General features: G+C 51.5%; 1 protein-coding gene and 1 pseudogene across 4 annotated transcripts; both read left to right on the forward strand.

Annotated features, from left to right (window-relative positions):
• The first annotated feature begins 1768 nt into the window (after nt 1-1768).
• LOC112935399 (ribosome production factor 2 homolog pseudogene) lies at nt 1769-4754 on the forward strand (annotated as a pseudogene).
• A 421-nt stretch (nt 4755-5175) lies between these two features.
• GHRHR (growth hormone releasing hormone receptor) lies at nt 5176-19193 on the forward strand. Of its 4 annotated transcripts, none has more exons than XM_026019125.2 (13): nt 5176-5350; nt 7494-7596; nt 7716-7823; nt 8378-8475; nt 9563-9660; nt 10356-10488; nt 11858-12011; nt 12247-12307; nt 12755-12824; nt 13503-13594; nt 14202-14331; nt 14980-15021; nt 16717-19193. In XM_026019125.2, the coding sequence occupies exons 1-13, from the start codon at nt 5294-5296 to the stop codon at nt 16840-16842; spliced, it is 1272 nt and encodes a 423-aa protein (XP_025874910.1). In that variant the 5' UTR covers nt 5176-5293; the 3' UTR covers nt 16843-19193. The 4 variants fall into 4 exon arrangements, with proteins under 4 accessions (XP_025874910.1, XP_072618829.1, XP_072618830.1 ...); XM_072762728.1 differs by having other exon boundaries at nt 14280-14331; XM_072762729.1 differs by lacking the exon at nt 5176-5350 and adding an exon at nt 5926-6147.
• Nucleotides 19194-19496: the final 303 nt, after the last annotated feature.

Consider the following 19496-nt stretch of genomic DNA (forward strand, 5'->3'; position numbering starts at 1 on the left):
GAAAGCTTATTCAAGTCTCTTGCCCATTTTTGAATCGTTTTTTTTTTGTTTTTTGTTTTTGTTTTCTTGCTGTTGAGTTGTAAGAGCTTACATATTTTTTGAATATTGATTCCTCATCAGTATATGACCTGCAGATATTTTCTCCCATTCTGTGAGGTTTTTTTTTTTTTTTTCATTTTTTGTGGTGCCCTTTGCTGGACAAAGCTTTTTGATTTCTGTGACATCCAATTTTTTCGACTTTTCTCTTGTTCCCTGTGTTTTTAGTGTCATATTCAAGAAGTCATTGTGAAATCGAAGGTAATGAAAATTTTCTCTTCTGTCTTCCACTAAGAGTTTTATAGTTTTAGCTCTTGAATTTAGGTCTTTATCTATTTGAGTTAATTTTTGCATATGGTGTAAGGGTCCAACTTCGTGTTTTGCATGTGGATATCTAGTTTTCCCAGTAGTGTTTGTGGAAAAGACTGTCCTTTCCCCATTGAATGGTCTTGGCAGCATTGCCAAAATCAATGGAGCATATATGTGTCAGGGGTTATTCTCTCCTACTCCATTGGTCTATATGTATATTTATGCCAGCACCACATTGTTTTGATTCCTGTAGCTTTGCAGTAAGTTTTGAAATTAGGGAATGTGAGGTCTCTGATATTTCCCCTCTAATATTGTTTTGAATTTTCAGAGTCCCCTGAAATTCCATATGAATTTTAATATAGATTTTTCTATTTCTGAAAAAAATGCCATTAGGATTTATATACGGATTTCATTGAACCTATGTTTTACTCTGGGTAGTATTGTCATCTTAACAAACTAAGTCTTCTAATCGATGAACCAAGTCATATTTTCCTTTCTTTAGATATTTGATTTCTTTTGTAATGTTTTGTATGTTTTGTTTTGTTGTCTTGTTTTTTTGTAAAAGTTACCTCCTTGGTTAAATTTATTCCAAAGCATTTTATTCTTTTTGATGCTATTGCAAATGGGTGGAAAGGTTTTCTTAATTTTCTTTTTTTAGATTGTTTAATTTTTTTGATTGTTTAATTTTTAGTGTATTAAAAAAACAACAGATTTTTGCATGTCAATTTTGTTGAATTGTTTATTAATGTTAATTGTGCGTGCGTGTGTGTGTGTGTGTGTGTGTGTGTATTCTTTAGGGTTTTCTGCAAATAAGATCATGTCATCTGCAAACAGAGATAATTTTATTTTTTTCTTTCTGATTTGGGTGTCTTTTATTTCTTTTCTTACCTCATCATTCTGGCTAGACCTTCTAGTAAGTACTACATTGAATAGAAGTGGCAAAAGCAGACATCTGTCTTGTTCCTCATCTTAGGGAAAAAGCTCAGTCTTCATCACTGAGCATGATATTCATTGTGAGTTTTTCATTTATGGCCTTTATCATGTTAGGGAAGCTCCCTTCTACTCTTAGTATATTAAGTGTTCCTGTCTTGAAAGAGTGTTCACATTTGTCGCATGCTTTTTCTGCATCAATTGTGATGATTGTGTGTGCTTTTCTTTCTTCATCTATTAAAACCTAAAATTTTGTATATTTTGTTCAGATTTCCTGTCATTACGGTGGGAGGAAAATAAGTCAGTCCCTGCTACTCTGTCTTGGCTGGAAGCAGAAATTCCTCACATACATTAAACAAATCTTTTCATGTGTGGCCGTAGCCATGGACGCTCTGGACTGAGTTGTAAAGCCCAAAACGAAAAGAGCAAAGAGATTCCTTGAGAAGAGAGAACCGAAACTCAGTGAAAATATTAAAAATGCAATGTTGATTAAAGGGGGAAATGCGAATTCAATGGTGACACAGTACTTAGAGATGTGTATGCACTGAAAAAACCATATGGTGTTCTGTATAAAAAGAAAAACATTACAAGACCATTTGAGGATCAGACATCATTGGAATTCTTTTCAAAGAAGTCCGATTGTTCTTTATTTATGTTTGGCTCCCATAATAAGAAGCGGCCAAATAATCTAGTAATAGGTCGTATGTATGATTACCATGTGCTGGATATGATTGAATTAGGTATCGAGAAGTTTGTCTCTCTAAAAGAGGTTAAGAATAGTAAATGTCCCGAGGGAACAAAAGCCATGTTAATATTTGCTGGTGATGATTTTGATGTAACAGAAGACTATAGAAGGCTGAAAAATCTTCTTATTGATTTCTTCAGAGGCCCCACAGTATCAAATATCTGTCTGGCTGGTTTAGAGTATGTTCTGCACTTCACTGAACTGAATGGGAAAATTTACTTCCGAAGCTAGAAGTTGCTGCTGAAGAAATCCGGTTGTAGAACACCAAGGATTGAATTGGAAGAGATGAGGCCCTCGTTGGATCTGGTTCTGAGGAGGACACGTCTGGCTTCAGATGATCTTTATAAATTATCTATGAAAATGCCAAAAGCCCTCAAGCCAAAGAAGAAGAAAAATGTCTCCCATGATACTTTTGGTACAACTTATGGAAGGAGTCATATGCAGAAGCAAGACCTAAGCAAACTACAAACCAGGAAAATGAAGGGGTTGAAGAAGCGACCTGCAGAAAGGATAACAGAAGACCAGGAGAAAAAATCAAAGAGAATTAAAAAAATTGATAGAATTAGCCAAAAAAAATATTTTCATGTTAATACAAACAGATTTAGTTCTTCATTCTTTTAATAGTATTTTAATAGTATCTAATGGTACATTCGATAGTATTCCACTGTATGAACATACCACATTTAATTTAGCTATTTCATTATCATTGGGCTTTTGTGTTGTTTTCTGTTTTTTTTACTACGTAATACTTTTCTCTGGGGCAAATATTCAGAAATGGAGCTTCTGGTTTTTGAGTATGTTCGTGTATAGATTTAAAAGATCACGTCAGGGCTGCTTGGGTGGCTCAGTCGGTGAAACTTCTGCCTTTAGCTCAGTCATGGTCCCCGGGTCCTGGGATCAAGCCCCACACCAATAAAATGTAGGGCCACTGCACCGATGAGGGGATGCTCAATATCACTAATACTAAAGAAAATGAAACTAATAATGAGCTAATCCTTTTTCATCGATCACATTGCCTAAAATTTTCATGGCTAATAATATGAGATTTGGAAAATAATGTGGGAAAGTGGTACTTTTCTACTTTGCAGATGGGAGCGAACATTGGTACACCCAGTTTGAAAAGCAGTTTGATATGATCTCTCTTTTAAAGATTTTATTTATTTGAGAAAGAAAGAGAGCATGAGGTGAGAGGAGGGGCAGAGAGGGAGGGACAAGCAGACTCCCCGCTGAGCAGGGAGCCGGTCTCACACAGCTGGCAAGCCCTGGAGGCAGAATTTGAGCTTGAGTAGATACAGAGGTACTTAGAGATGGGTGTTCAGTGACTCTGGTCTATTCAGAAGGACAATGGGCCTGGAAGACCCTTGGATCCAGGTTTCTCAACCTTAGTTCCTTCGACCTTTTAAACTGGGTAATTCTTTACTGGCTGTGGGGGCCGTCCTGTGCATCATAGGACGTTCAACAGCTTCTTTGGTTTCAATCCATTTTCTACCAGTAGCACCTTGTCACCACCGCTCCTTGCCCCCCTTGACCCCTGGCTGTGATACTGAAAACTGTCTCTAGGCATCGCCAAATATTCCCTGGGGGATGAAATTGCTCCCTGTTAAGAGCCACTAATTTAGATAATAATTATTATTAAGTGTCAATATTGATTATTAACCTTCATTAATGCTAATGACATTGATACTGATTGCCAACAGTGATTAACTGTAATATGCATCCTTGCGCTGTTGCTTATTTGTAGCTGATGGATGGAAGGTTCTAGCTTTCCCTTTAGATCACACCTTCTCAGTGTTCTGCTGTCCCACCTGTGAGTCCTCACTCGGCCTGTCCCTCCAGGAGCTCTGCTTCATTCTGAAGATGAGGTGAACTGTGCGAGCACGCCCGTCCACGCTGTTTTTACGGCGAAGCACAGGAGAACCTTTGGGCAAGGGCAAGGGGGGTGTGGGGCTTGGGGTGGTTCGTGTTTTCTTTTCAAAATGTTTTTCTTCAACACTTTGTCAGCGATGAATACAAACGGAAAAATAAAGCCCTGCTGATGTAAAATGATTCCTCACTCTACACGAGGTAGGGGTGAGGAGCCTTCATCATTCATGATTCGTGCCAGGCTGTAAACATGCCTGTTGTCACCAGCATCCAGCCCAGCAAGCTCTGGGAATGCAGATCTGCACACAAACGTCAGGCCCCACCAGGGACAGTGGCATCCAGGGCCCTGGAAGTTACAAGGTGCTTCCGAATCCCCAAGTGCTGTGCGAGAGCCAGGGTAGCTTAGAACGCTGTCTTTAGCTTGGCCAACTGGGATTCCATATTTTAAAGTCTAAAACTATAATGAAAATGCCCAGGTAACAAATGTGCAAAATCATTTGAGCAGCTACGTTAAGACCTCTAGTTTTTGCTGCTGATAACAGTTGTCTTGCTTCATTCCGGGTGGTCTAGCTCCATGAATCCCCTTGCAAACCTCCCATTTTGGCTCATTCCCCTCTGTTGCTGTGAAGACTTCTGGAGACTCTGATAAGCCCCCGTGTGAAGTCCAGAGCCTTGACATCTGCACATTCCACCTTGCCTTCCAGGCTGGAGTCCTTGCAGGGAAAGAAGCAAGGTCCTACTGATATGACGCTTCTTGGCCAGCCCATGCAGGGGCTTCAGAATGATCTTGCTTCTTTTTCTAAGCTCATCCCTACTCTGCAACCCCCACTGACACCCTACCCCCATCCCTGCTGTGTCCCCACAGCCTTAAGCCCACCTGCAGCCTTGTGGATGAGGCTTGGGTGACTAACCAAACTGGGAGCTCCTGACGGTGGGCCCAGGTCGTCTTCTTCCTCTTCTCTGAATCTCCTTCATTTGGGGGAGGGGTCTCTCTCTACTGTGGGCCAGCAGAAGGCTGGGCTCCGAGAGGGAGATGGTAAAGAATGTTGGCCTGCCAGGGCAAGGGGTGTCCTATGGCTATCACCTCTCTGGGCCCTTGCAGTCAGCTCAGGACAGGGACACAGCAGACTTACAGATGGAGTGGAAGGGGGTGGAGTGCTCAGCCCCTCCCTGTTGGGGACATAGAGGCCCACTTTGGGGCTGGGGCTGAGTTGGGCATGATGTCCTGCAATCCTGTGAATATTTAGCTGGTTCTGTCCCCTTTGCTGGCTCCTGCCTATGCAAATAGTCACCAGAGTAGGGGTGACGGCGGCGGCAGCAGCAACCACAGGGGACCACGGGGAGGGAAGAGGGCCGAGGCTCACCCTGAGGACAAGGACGCTGACTGGGGCAGCCACTTCGAGCCCCACCATGGACAGCAGGGTGTGGGGTGCCTGCATCTTCTGCTTGCTGAGCCCACTGCCAGTTGTGAGTAGCCAACACAGACCCTCCTGCCTCTCCTGCTGGGCTCCGAATCTGGGAGCCACAAGGCCATAAGGGGGGCTCTAGCTGGAGTCTGGTGGGTCCCCACTGCTCTTCCTCAGCACAGGAGTTTCTACTAAGCAGGCTACTGGCCATGGCTCAGAGAACTCCTCTCCCCCTCCCCTCCCCTTCCATCCCCTCCCCTCCTCCCCATCTTCCTCCTTCACTTCCCTCCTCCCCCTCCCCCTCCCCCCTCCCTTTCCTTTTGCCCTCTTCCCTTCCCTCCCCTCCCCTTCCCTTCCCTCCCTCCTCTCCCCTTCCCTTGCAGCTGCTTGTCTCTAGGTAGCTCTGACTAGGAAAACCTGGCTGAGCTGAGGGCCTGCCTGGGCCTTCCAGGGGTGACAGAGACCCTGTATGCCTGAGATATGACTCTGAATCAGGGGGGCAGTTAGGGCCTTCCCATCTCATGTCCCTAATTCTTCCACAGAATCTCCAGGCCCCTCCCTATCCCTAGTGTCCCCGAGCCACACTCCCTTTGGGTTGCTCCCTCTTAAAAGGGTGTGGCCAAGGACCAGGGTCCTGCGCAGTAGATGGAGAACAGCTGCTCCCCTCCCATATTTGGGAGACTGTTCCTCTCTTGATACACCTCGGGCTGGAGAAGATTTGGCAAACTTATGTACTGGAGAGTAGGGTGGTGGGAGTGGGGTGCTGGACAGGGGCCCTCCCTGATTGTGCTGTGATTTCCCAGCATGTTTTCTAGGAGTTACTGCAAGTGACACAGGGACCAGGACAGGACATACAAGGTACTGGGTGGGAAGCTCAGCACTCATGGACTGAGGTCTCCTCTTCCCCTGCTGGCTTGTGTGTGAGCGTGAGAGTGTGTGTGTGTGCTCAGGCACGAGTGTGCAGGGGCCACCGCACCTCCCAAGCACCCGCCCCCAGGTGCACAGCCCTTGGGCTGGAATCCTGGCACCCTGAAACTAGCTGTGTGGCCTAGGCAAGTTCCCCACACTTCCTGAGCCTCACTTGTATCTTTTGTTAAAAAGGAGATGATATCTGTTCGCCGGGGCTGTTGTGCATTGAGTGGGGTCTGATTTGTCAGGGCTGGGCACAGGGTGCAAAACAGGTCGCTGCTTCTTCTTCTTCTTCTTCTTCTTCTTCTTCTTCTTCTTCTTTTTTTGGTAATTGAAGTAGCCTGGACACACCTTGTTACATTAGTTTCAGGTGTACCACACGGGGATTCGACAAGTTTCTATGTTATGCTGTGCTCACCACAAGCGTAGCTGCCATCTGGCACCGTGCGGCACTATTACAAGATCGTTGACTTCATTCCCTGTGCTGTGCCTTATTCATTCCATACCTGGAAGGTTTTGCCCCTCCCCTGCCCTTTTAAATTTTTTGTTGTTGCTGTTGTTATACGGGGAGTCTCTTTCCTCTCATCTGTGTGCACCCCACAAAACCATGGGTGCTCTCTTTCACGTCCCCTCCATCCCCCCACCTCCTCCCCTCTGCTTCCTTCACATCTCCTTATCTGACTCTGACATTCTCCCTCTTATAAGAACCTCATGTCCGTCCAGATAATCCCAGATAATCTCCCCATCCAAAGATCATTAATTTAATCCCAGCTGCAGAATTTCTTTGGCCGGGCCAGGTAGTGTATATTCGGTTTTCGGGGATTAGGAGGCAGACGTTGTTGTGTGAATGAGGGCATTGTTCTGCCTACCAAGGTACTTTGTGCAGAATTGCATCCAGGGAGCAGGGGGGAGGAGAGTGGGGAGAGACGGAGGAAAGGCCCTGCACAGAGTTGTTGACTCAGTCCCCTCCAGGAGGTCTTCGGAAGTCTTGTGTTCAATGCATCTCAGAACTTGCTCCCATGAGATGAAACTGGGAAGCATCTGTCCAGACTTCCATCTTCCTTTCCTTCCTCCCTCCTCTCTTCCTCCTCCCCCCACTTCCTCCCTCCCTGCCTTCCTTCTTCTGTTCCATCTCCTCCAAGAGCACTTGAAAGTGCGGGGAGCCAGGCCCTGTGCTTAGGAACAGGGCCTGGGAAGTGAATCAGGCTTTGTCTCTGTCCTAAGGTCATTTGGACCAGAGAACCCAGAGGGAGCACCCGTTTGGCTTGGCTCATCCCATTGCCTTCTTCCTGCAGGTATGGGGTCATGTGCACCCAGAGTGTGACTTCATCACCCAGTTGAGAGAGGATGAGAGGTCATGTCTGCAAGCAGTGGAAGGGATGCCCAACACCACGCTGGGTATGGCGCTTGGGAGGGAGGGGGTGGCTTCTCAGCTCTTCTATCTCCTCCAGCCTCATCACTCTGAATGCTGCCTGGCCTGTCCCCTGAGTCTGCTCTGCTCCCATCTCTCTATCTAGGCTGCCCGAGGACGTGGGATGGGCTGCTGTGCTGGCCGATGGCGGGCTCTGGCGAGTGGGTCACTCTCTCTTGTCCAGATTTCTTCTCTCACTTCAGCTCAGAGCCAGGTGAGGGTTCCGGGTGTGGTGGTGAGTGGGGAGATGAGGTGGTTTCACCTGGTGGTGTCAGCATAGGGCAGGCACATCCCTGGCTTTGGGGGCAGTAGATCTGGATGTGAACACCAACTTCCCATCTTCCTGTGTGACCTTGGGCAAGTGAGCCAACCTCCTGACCCTCAGCTTCCTGACCTGTGACCTGGGGAAACCAAGAACATTAACCTCCCAGGGGGGAGGATTGGTGAGCAGAGCATAGAGGTGCTGGGCCCAGGGCCAGACCCCAAGCAAATGTTCTGTGAATGTCGGCAGGGGGGCTGGCCTGGAGGTGGCGGGGAGCAGAGCCTGTCTGACTACTCAGATGCCACCACTGCCTAGTGGGGGGAGTGTGGAAAGGCTGGACCTGGAACCCAGGCCCCTTGGGGAAAGGCCACCCTTTCTCTGCCATTGAGAAGAGCTGTCTGCAGACCCAGCCAGGGTCACCGGATGATCCACGACTCCCCTTCTGTCCTGGAGAGAGAGAACGAGTTATAACCTGCTCTCTGTTCCCACCTCTGCATGCTTCGCAGGGGCCGTGAAGCGGGATTGCACCATCACGGGCTGGTCTGAGCCCTTCCCACCTTACCCTGTGGCCTGCCCTGTGCCGCTAGAGCTGCTGTCTGAGGAGGTAAGAGGCTCCTGGCATCTTGGAGGAAGGGTTGCCGTGGGTGGTTGTAGGGATGGTGGACTGCACAACTGGAGGGGCTGCCATTTCCGCTGTAGCCAGTGGGTGGGAGTATTTATTACAGTGGTTTCAGAAGATGGCAGTGTCTGCAAGAGAGACGGCTCTGGTCTTTGGCTAATTGCTCAGGGTGACACGTGGCCACGGTGCTGGGAGAAAGGGGAGGCGGAGGACAGGGTGGGAGATGTGCTGGCTCCCCTCTCCTTGGCTGCCCTCTCTGTGCCCAGGCCTCTGGGGCAGGAGCTTTGAGTGGTTCTGGGGAAACAAAGGCTCCTGGTGGTCCTGGGCAAGCTGCCTCCCTCCTCTGGTCCAGGTCCATGGAGTGGTGTGCACGCCCCACACATCCAAATTGAGCAGGGCCTTTGCGAGGTGCTTCCTTACCCCCAACCCCTTACCTCTTTCCCCTCAGCCCTGCAGGGGAAGGCATGAGTCTGACCATTTTTCAAATGAAAAGACAGATATGGGTGCTGGTTGCTTGCATCCCCCAGGGGTCCCTGGTCCCCTCCCTTGGCCTGCACCCTCCACCTCCATCTCGGGGTGGGGAGAGGGTGGTGTCCAGGCTGGACTTTGATGGATCCAAACACTTGGTCATAGAAAGACCTTCTCCCCGTGGCTGTCCCTGGCTCCCCCTTTCTTTGGGGTTGGGGGGAACATATGTGCCCAAGATGGTGAGGAAGTAGGATGTCAATAAACCAGTCCCGTTTCCTCTCGAGCTTTTGTCGTTCCTCGGTGAATGACAAAATCTACCAATGAGTGAGTGAAGCTGTAGCTTCTCTGCCGCCTGTCTCGGTCCCACCCCACCTAACAGTGAGAGTCAACATGTCACTCCCTGCTGCCCCCCCCCCCCACTGCCCACCAGCAGGTCAGGTGCAAGACAGGCTGTAAAGAAATGCCTCTGTTATGGGAGCTTGCCACGGGCACCCTGCCCCCAGATGGGGGTTCTAGAACCGAGAGCCTTCACCTGCATGGTCCTCAAGCCCCTCCTTCCCAGAAAGTGCAGCTGCTGAAACTTTCTCCATCTCTACTCTCCCAGAAATCCTACTTCTCCACCGTGAAGATCATCTACACCCTGGGCCATAGCATCTCCATCGTGGCCCTCTTCGTGGCCATTGCCATCCTGGTTGCTCTCAGGTTTGCTGTCCTCTTAGCCTGCTCCAGAACCTTTGCTGCCTCCCTGTGGTCCTCGGGTCCAAGCCTGAGTCCTTGCCTGGACACTCAGGAGGTTGCTGGATCTAGGCCCCGTGACCCTTCCTGGCTTTCCCTTCCGTTCCCCGGTGTGTTCCCTTTCCAGCCCTCGCACTCCAGGACTCACCGCAGTCTCGACACCTCTGCTCACGTGGAACTTCCTCTGTTTGCTTGGAATGCCCACTTCCTGTGTTCTTGATGTGTTTCCATCTGTCAAACTTCAAAGCCCAGATCCCACCTGCTTTAAGAATCCTTTTGGCCTCCCGCATGGAGCCTTTCTTGACTGCTCCAACCCTTTGACCTTTGCTCCCCTTGAGTACCCCCCCAACTTTAGAGTCTGATCCCCCCAACATGGCTAATGCCATTCTCTGTCTCCTGGGGATGTGCCTTATCTCTCTGAGCACCCAGGGGGCTCCCCTGCCCAGTACCCTGCCACCTATGCCTCTGTCCCCCAGACTCTGAGCTCCCCAAAGGCAAGGACCGGTCCCCTCCGTCCTCTCACCTCTGCTGAGCCTCAGGGCGGTGGTTGGTCGGCTGTCCTGCATGGCTAACCCTGAAGCTCCAAGTCCAGCCTGGTCTGACTCGAATCAGTTCAGTTGTGCTCCCCCTGTGCTCCCCCTCATGCCTCCCTGCTCTTCCAGGAGGCTCCACTGTCCCCGGAACTACATCCACACCCAGCTGTTTGTGACCTTCATCCTCAAGGCGGGAGCTGTGTTCCTGAAGGACGCCGCCCTCTTCCACGGGGAGAACACAGACCACTGCAGCTTCTCCACTGTAACAGCTGCGGCTGGAGGGTCCCGGGGTGGGTGGGGGGAAGGAAGGCAGCGTTAGGGACCTAGAGGAGCCCCCCGACTGTGGGCTGATACCCTAAGGCTCTGTGATTGCCAATTCCAGAATAGGAAACACCCTCTCCCTTCCCTTCCCTTCCCTTCCCTTCCCTTCCCTTCCCTTCCCTTCCCTTCTCTTCCCACCCCTCCCCAGAATCAGATCCTAAATCCCCATGGCATTTCTTAGACCCTGGAGCCGATCCATATCCTTTCCCATATTCTGCGTCCCCCCTTCCATTCCTTATTGCATACTCCAACCTAGCCCATGCCTCACCCCAGCGGCCTTTGCATTTTGTACCTCCCCCCGAACACCCCTGCCTGTCTGTGTCCGGGTGCGGGTGTGTGCCGGGCAAGGTGCCCCTGGGTCCCTCCCCCCAGAAGCATCCACAGGGCCTAGGGGACAGAATGCACCAGCTACTGGGACCACTGAGTGGGGGATGGGTGTTGAGAGCTGGGCTTCAGGGAGGAGACAGCTTGGGGCTGGGAGGGGGGCGGAGGGGAGACAGGGCACGTTAGATGGAGGGACCGGGTGAACAGGGTCTCACAGACAGGAAAACGTGAAGCATGTCCAAGAACCAGGGAAGTCACACGGGGGCAGGGAGCCGAGGCGGGAGAAGCAGAGGGAATGAACGTAACAGGCAGTGGGGGCCGGCGTGGAGGCAAAGCTGGGCTAGCAGTAGCCAGACACACAGACAGACAAACCAACAGTGACCTTAGTGAACGAATGAAAGAAATAGTAATGGTAGGTGTACTGAGCACCGCTGTGGAGGCGCTGCGCTAAATGCTTTGCATGTATTTCCACCTTTTAGTTCCTCCATATAGTTTCGTTTTAGTCCCATTTGTACGGGAGTGGGCCTGGGGCCAAGCTCGGGCCACCTGGGCTCCGAGGCAGTGCTCCTCACCCCTGACGGATGAGCAAGTCCTGCGGTGAATGAGCGAGTGTTTGCTCGTGTGTTTGCAGCGATGGACGGTGCTCCACACCCACAGCTCTGGGGATGGACGTGGGGTCAGGAAGGACCGAAGGAAAGTGAAAAATAGCAATTCCCACGCAGAGTTTCCATCTGGTCCTCAGGACAAAGCCACGGGATAGGCAGCGGAAGTATTTCCCCTTACAGATGAAAAGCTGAGGCAGGGGGAGGTTCCCCAGCGAATGCATTGGTAAACGTGAACCCAGGTCCCAAATCTGCGCTCTCAGCCTCCACATTATCCTACCACATCCCCTCTGGGGCAGCTCAAGGTGGAGGTGGAGGGGCCTGCCTGGGGGAGGGGCTCCAGGGGTTGTCCAGCCCTGAAGAACCCAGACCCCCGGCCCACAGGTTCTCTGCAAAGTCTCTGTGGCCACCTCCCATTTCGCCACCATGACCAACTTCAGCTGGCTGTTGGTGGAAGCTGTGTACCTGACCTGCCTCTTGGCCTCCAAGTCGCCCAGCACAAGGAGAGCCTTCTGGCGGCTGGTTCTTGCTGGCTGGGGTGAGCTCCAAGGCCGGCTAAGGCAGCATGGGGCTAGTGGAGGGCGGGGAATTCGCAGGGAGCTCACCCAAAGGTCCCTTCAGCTCACTTGATGGTGACCCAAGGGACAATCTGTAGTCCTACAGCTCCCTGGTCCCCCCTTCCCGGTGCCTTGTGAGGCTGGCAGTGGTGGTGGCAGGTGGGGGCAAGCCCCTGAGCCGAGACACCCCTTACTCGTGTCTCTGTATCCCCACAGGGCTTCCCCTGCTCTTCACTGGTATGTGGGTGTGCTGCAAGGTGGCCTTTGAGGATGTTGCGTGAGTCTGGGTGGCCACCTCATCACAGGGCGCTGGGTACCCCTGGGGTGAGGGCTGGACAGTAAGGCAGTGTGGCTGTTCTCTATGCTGGGGAGAGGAGCAGGAGACCCCAGTCCTGCCTTCAGGGAACTCCCAGGGCCCGGGCGCAAGATGGGAAGGCTGTTGTGGGTGGTGTGCAAGGGGCATGACCTGGGGTGGGAGGGGACCTCAGATTCTCAGGGTGTTGGGCTCAAGGGGAGGTGGGGGCTGGGGACAGGGTAAATAGGGGCTTCCTGGAACAGGGAAAGTTTTGGGGCCAGCAAGAAGCAGCCAGGTGGAGAGAGGAGGGAGAGGTAAGCCCAGCACGGATTGATCCCTTTGGAAGGGAGCCTACCTGGCTGAGAGAGGAGAGAAGGCTGGGAGGGCAGTTTTGGTGCTCCCCTCAGTCCTGGCCTGTCCTCTCTCTAGGTGCTGGGACCTGGATGACAGCTCCCCTTACTGGTGGATCATCAAAGGGCCCATCGTCCTCTCTGTTGGGGTCAGTCTCCGGGGCCAGCGCCTCTGCTTTATTCTCCTTGGATCTGCCGAGGGGGCTGTACCGCAGGAAAGGTGACTCCAGGCTGGGGGAGAGGGTACCTGGGTCCTGCAGCCAGGCTCTGCGAGATTCTCTGCGGACCTCAGTGTGGCATCGGTAAAACTAGGAGGTGGTCTCCACCATCGCTCAGGCTCCTTCTAGCTCTGGGTTGGGATGAATTTGGCGCCCTGGCTGTAGAGCATCTCCTACTGCAGGGGGGCTGCGGTGCAGGAGAGGAAGGCGGGCTGTGGCTGAACCGCCCCCCGGCTCCCATGCTGAAAACGGGACAACGGGGCTGGTTTACGTGGCCTTGGTGAATGTGTGCATCTCCCCCAGTTTTATCAAAAGTGAGGGACACCTGCTTTGTGTCAGAGTAGATAGACCCTGGGAGGCGCTAGAGGTAGGATGACAAGGCCTGGCCCCCCACCCTTTATCCTGGGGCTGTAGAGGGACCCTGCGCTCCATGTGGGACCTCCCAGTCTCCAGGACACAAGTTCTAGAGCAATGACCTGTACATCTATCTGCCTGCACATCCCTGTGTCTCAAGGATTTAGGGTTTGTAATTCCCAAAGAGGCCCCGTCCCAGGCTACCAGGGCCACTCCTGACTCTTGCCTTTTACCTTCCTGCACCTCTATTTCCAGGTGAACTTTGGGCTTTTTCTCAATATTATCCGCATCCTGCTGAGGAAACTGGAGCCAGCTCAGGGCAGCCTCCACACCGAGCCTCAGTACTGGTAATGTGTGTGCACGTGCGTGTGCATTCGGGGATGCTGGGAGCATGACTGGACTGGGAGTCGGTGTGGTTCTGTTTTATTCACTATCTTGGACCATGATCCTCCCTAAGCTTCTAGAGAGATGATAGATCTGGTCCCTGCTGTCTAGGAGGTCACAATGTGTGTGTGTGGGGGGGGGGCGGGTAGGGATGGAAGCTCCAAATATCCAGTTCCCAGGACAAATGGACTGATGAGTGCTGGGGTCCATTTCTATGGGAAGGATCCTGTGGAAGGAGAACTTTTCTAGATGGGGGTGAGGTGGGGGTGAGGTATGGTTAGGGAAGACTTCCTGGAGGAGGTGGTCTTTGAACTAGACTTCGATGCATAGACATCGACTGGAATAAATTGAGACAAGAACATTTGGCAGCGAGAATAGCAAGACCTGTGGTCCCCAAAGTAAGGAAGCCCTGCATTGTACCACACTGCATGTTTGAGGGGGATGGAGTTCTCCAGGGTCCCTGGTGCACAGAGTCTGTATGGAGAATAGATGGGAATTGGGAGTGAGCAGGGGGCATGTGGGAGTTACTAATTCCAGCCTTGGGTGCCTAGGGCTTGTCTTCTCCTGCAGGCGTCTCTCTAAATCAACGCTTCTTCTCATCCCGCTGTTTGGAATTCACTATGTCATCTTCAACTTTCTGCCCGACAGTGCTGGCCTGGGCATCCGCCTCCCCCTGGAATTGGGCCTGGGCTCTTTCCAGGTGAGGGGCCCCACAGGGACCCTTCCCACCAAGTCCTTGGGCAATAGGGAGGCGGTGCAGCCCACAGGTTTAGTTGAGTTCACTGTAGGTTAAGGGTTACCGGGCTGGTTATCCTTTTTTTTTTAATCCACCTATCTCTATTCATTCAGCTTCCCCCGAACCAGCCTACTTGTCCATTTACCCGTCCATCTACCCATCATCCATCCATCAATCCATCTACCTACCTACTTACCCATGCATTTATCATCCAGTTATCTGTCTATCCAGCCATTCATCTATCCAACGTTTACTGAGCACCTATTATGTACCAGGATCTGTGCTCAATGCTGGGGGAGGGATGCAGAAATAAAGAAAATCAGAGAAACAAGATCAACAGTACAGCCTTGGCAGGCTTGCTATGAGGATTTCATGAGATAGTGTGCCCGGTGCATAGTAAGAGATGAGTGCACCTCCTTCTTTTTCCCCAAATACATGCCCAGGCCACAGCCTGGGGGCGGGTGGAGAAAAAGGTGGCAGGCAGGTTGTAGGTAGTAAGGGGTAGATGAGTAGTAGGTAGTGGGTAGTGGAAGAAAAGATAGGTCAAGACTGTGGACATCTTGAGGCCAGGCCATAGGATCCTGATGTGTTCCTTTCTCTTTGGCCCCACAGGGCTTCATCGTTGCCATCCTGTATTGCTTCCTCAACCAAGAGGTAGGTAACTCTGCAGGATATCCTTAGCCATTGAGTCTTACCTCCCACCAGACCTAAGGCCACTTCTCTTCTTCCCAGACCCTGTAAATCCCAGCTCGAGCCAAACCTTGACTCCTGTGATCCTTTGGGAAGCTATGTCTGTCCTGAGCCTCTAGATCAAGCTGAACCTGATTGCTTCCTATAAACGTCCTTTATCCATCCCTCCTCTAGCCTGGACCAAATATACTCTCCATTCAGGACTGGGGATGGTCTAAAAGGATCCCCCAATTCTGTGTTCCTAAAATTGAACAAAAGGGAGAGTGGATGAGGGAATAAGCCAGCTCTGGGAGAGGCAGAGGAACTGAAAAAGTCAGCAGCAGACAGAAAGGGAACTAGGAAAATAGAGTCAGGTGCAGCAGGAGGGAGGACGATGGGGAAGAGCCAGGGATACCGAGAGAAAGCACCTGAAGAGAGGGACCACAGAGGAGGGCACACTCATGTCTAGACACATAGTGACGACAGACTTGTAGAAATGTGGAAAGATGGCAGAGGGAGGAAAAGTAAAATGTCCCACCCAGAAGGCAGCTTGCATCCGTCCCTTAGGATACACTTGCTTTGTGGGAGAATTTAGCTCCTGCCCTAGACAGCCAGGCCCTGCTGCCTTGAGCACCGGCAGGGCTCCCTCTGGCGGCCTGGACTGGCCGTGGGCTCGGAGCTGCCCCGAGGCCTGGGTGCACACGCCATCCGCCAGCTGGGGGACCCCGCTCGCTCCTCCCCTGCCACCTCCGTCCCCGACTGCCTCCCGCCCCCTCTGCCTCTGTACTCCCACACCAGCCTTATTGGGTGTCTGGCTGCTGACACAGGACGGCAGTGTCTGTTTGTAGTGGCTCTTGGGTCCTGCGGACGTCGACAGGGGTGGGGGACAGCCTCGGCTGAGGCCGGTGGGACCTGGGAAAGACGCTTCCATGAGAGCTGGGAGGGGATCTGTCCCGGGAAATCACGCTGGAGACCAGATGGTGACATACCTCTGGTGATGGGGAGCTTACTACTCACAGAACAGCCCTTCTGTTGTTAGGCCCCTGTGGGGAAGCTCACCCTTACACTGAATAGAAATCTGTCTCCCTCTGTCTTTCACTGCAGCCCTAGTTCAGCTCTGTCGGGTGGTCACAGCCTCTCAGCAACCTGTGACCCCAAGAGCCCTTTGAAGACATGACAATTCAGATTCCCCGGTCCCCACCCCTGCCTCCCTGTACCCAGCTGCTTTTCTTTCAGGAATCCTAGGCTCCTCATCTGCAGCTCCTTAGATAGGGGTCTGTGTTTTCTCCCTTTGGGGCATCGGCTCTGGACAGGTTCCCAGTGGCTATAGCTCAGTTCAGCGGGCAGGGCCGGACTGAATCCCAGAGCAGGGGCCGGGCTAAGATGCTCAGGGAGGCCAGAAATTGAAGAAAGCATCCAAGGGAATGTTTTTAACGGGACCCACCCAAAGGCCCTCCTAGAAGTTAGAGCAGAGCTAAAGGGAATGGTCAGAAATACCCACAGGAGGGAGGAAGTAGTATCACGCAGAGGTATACTCGGTAGTGGCTGCGGCCCATCTCCTCCCCAGGAGCCCAGGCCTCCCTTCCTCCTGCAGGGTCCTCCCTATACCCCCAGCCCCACCGCGGTGGAGCACGGGAGGAGCCGCGGCCCTCCCTGACATCCTCTCCCTTGTCCCCCGAGGTGAGGACTGAGATCTCACGGAGGTGGCACGGCCACAACCCTGAGCTGCTGCCGGCCCGGAGGGCCCTCACCAAGTGGACGGTGCCTTCCCGCTCCGGGGTGAAGGTGTTGACATCTGTGTGCTAGGCTGGCCACGCCGAGCTTGGACAGCTACCCTCTGCCGGAGCAAGAGGGACCCGCGCCCCATGGAGCCCGCAGGCCACGCCTCCGCCCACCTGCTGCCCTACCTGCCGCCCCACCTGCCGCCCCACTTGCTGCCCCACCTGCCGCCCGGTCTGGCAGGTGCAGCGCTTTCGCCCCGCCCTACACCCGACCCTGGGTCGCTGCGGGTGGACCACTTGGGTTCCTCGGGCTCTGTTCTCCTGTCCCTCCTCCCTGGGCCCCAGGCCACGGCCAGAGGAGCCAATAAACTTGTAAGTGAATAGATAATGAGCTTGAGTGGAGACAGAGGGACCCTCGGCCTTCGTCACCCCTCTCTCGTGTTCGGTCCCCAATTCGAGTCTGCGCAAGAATCCTCCTGTGTAATTTATTCTTAAAACTTATTCTCTCTTGTCTCTATCTCCACTCCCATCCCTCTTCTCCCGCAGGCAAGCATCCCGACGTGTGTAATGTGAATATTTGTGTTTCTGTGTGTTCTTGCAAAATAAGTACTATTTTGTGTGTGTGTGTGTGTTTGTACTTCTGATTTACATAAGTTTTGTCCGTTATGTGCTTCATCCCGCTTCTAACATTTTCCCCTGAGCACTCTGCTTTTAAGACATCCACCCGTGTTGCCGTGTGCTCATCTGGTCTCTTGTTGTGACTGCCATATGGTGCTACATGGTGTCATCGCCCACGTATGACCCGTCCTGTCTCCCCCCTCGCCCTTGCAGATAAATATTCACACGCTTGTCCCCTCGTGCACCTGTACAAGTGAGCCTTTCTCCGGGACACGTACCCAGGAGCGAAAGTGCCAGGTCATCACTTATGCCTTTTCTGATGTGATGAAGTACTGCCAGATTGCGCTCCAGAATGCTTGCAAAATCTACACTCCCACCGGCAGCTCCACCAACACTTGGCATTACCCAGCTTTTTAATGTTTGCAAGTCAAATGGGTGTAAAGCAACATCTCATTGTTGTTTCAATTTGCATTTCTCTGATAACTAATGAGTGTGAGCATCTCTTTCAGTGCCTGTTAGCCTTTTGGGTTTGTTCTTCTGGAAATTGCTTGGGTCCCTTTCCTTGTTTTTCTCCGGCGTGGAGATTTCTCAATTCTAGGTCTTTCCCTTGTGGTCTGTCCGTTGTGTGCCTTCCCGTGTCCATAGCCTGCTGCCTGCTGTTCCCCTGCTCAAGTGAGGCCCCCTGATGTAATGCATCATCACAGTCAGTCAGTCCTTCCCCACCCCATTGCTTGGCGGGAGAGAGGAGGATGAGAAGTGGGTGCTGTCCTAGGGAATGTGTTTGTAGACTCTTTGAGTAGAGCAAACAGGCAGAAATGGACCTGGCAGGTCAGGATGAAGTCGCTCCCGTTCTTGGTCAGCCCACTGCAGGTCTGTTGTGTAAAACTCAGCTCCATTCCCTGGCCTCCAGGAAGCCTTCCAGTCTTCCCTGCCATTCTTGCTCTGATGCAGGCACTCCTCCCTCACAGTCATGAGGGTTCCAGTGAAAGGAGACTCAGCCAGATGGAACCCAAGGTCACATTGTTGGCCATGACGCCTAACTACCCAACACCTTCTTGGTCGGACAAATGTCACGGTGTGACTCCAGCCTAAGAAAACCCTACTGTGCATTCCTTCCTTTAGTCTCAGATCATAAAAGTAATTCATATTCATTGCAGGGTGTTCAGAGATATAGACAGGATTAAAAAAGGAAATGAAAATCAGCCATAATCTCATTACCCAAAGATAGTCAGTCACTGTTGATATTTTGGTATGTTTCCTGAAAGACTTTTTTTCCTCTGCATTTCTGAACCATCTTGAGATCATACTGTATTTATAAATTTGTATTTCTTATACTTAAAATGAGCACACACCCTATAAAAATGGCCAATAGGCACATAAAAAATGCCGACTGTCATTAGTCTTCGGGAAACTGCAAATCAAAACCACAATGAGCTTGTTTCCCACCCAGGAGGACCACTGAAATGAAAACAAAAATGGGCAACAAGCATTGGCCAGGTTGTGGTGAAATTGGAATTCTTCTACATTGCCGGTGGGAGTGTAAAATGGTACAGTTGCTTTGGCAAAAAGGCTGATGATTCCTCAGAAAGTCCAATGTTGAGTTGCCATACAACCCAGCAAATCCACCCCATAGCACATAGGCAAGAAAATGGAAAAGCTACATCTATACAAAAACTGGCATATGAGTCCTCATAGCAGCGGTATGCCTCCCTGCCTACAGACGGAAACCATGTCCATCAACTGGTGAATAAAGAATCAAAATGATGTATATCCATACAATGGAATATTGTTCTGTAATAAAAAGGAATAAGGGACTGACATGTGCTATGTCGATGAACCCTAAGACACTGTGCTCAGTGAAAGAAGCCAGGCACAAAGACCACATGTGGTAGGCTTCCATATGTGTGAAATGTCCAGAATTCTGTCTCTGTAGAGACAGAAAAGGTTCTAGGTTGTCAGGGGCTGGGGGAGGGTAAAAAGGAGACTGCTGGTGGCTATGGGGTTTCTTCCGGGGTGACGGAATGTTCCAGAACTTGCTAGTGGTGACGGTTTTACCCTCTGTGACTGGAACCACTGAATTGTGCAGATGCAAAGGGTGGCATTTATGACATGTGAATTATT

The sequence above is a fragment of the Vulpes vulpes genome, chromosome 7, assembly GCF_048418805.1.
Source record: "Vulpes vulpes isolate BD-2025 chromosome 7, VulVul3, whole genome shotgun sequence".
Taxonomy (NCBI): Eukaryota; Metazoa; Chordata; class Mammalia; order Carnivora; family Canidae; genus Vulpes; species Vulpes vulpes.

Excerpts from the sequence above, each read along its gene's own strand:
- GHRHR (XM_026019125.2), top strand. The coding sequence starts at position 5,294 with ATGGACAGCAGGGTGTGGGGTGCCTGCATCTTCTGCTTGCTGAGCCCA. Across the intron at positions 5,351-7,493 it reads TGCTGAGCCCACTGCCAGTT|GTATGGGGTCATGTGCACCC; the intron begins GTGAGTAGCCAA and ends TTCTTCCTGCAG. Across the intron at positions 10,489-11,857 it reads ACCACTGCAGCTTCTCCACT|GTTCTCTGCAAAGTCTCTGT; the intron begins GTAACAGCTGCG and ends CCCGGCCCACAG.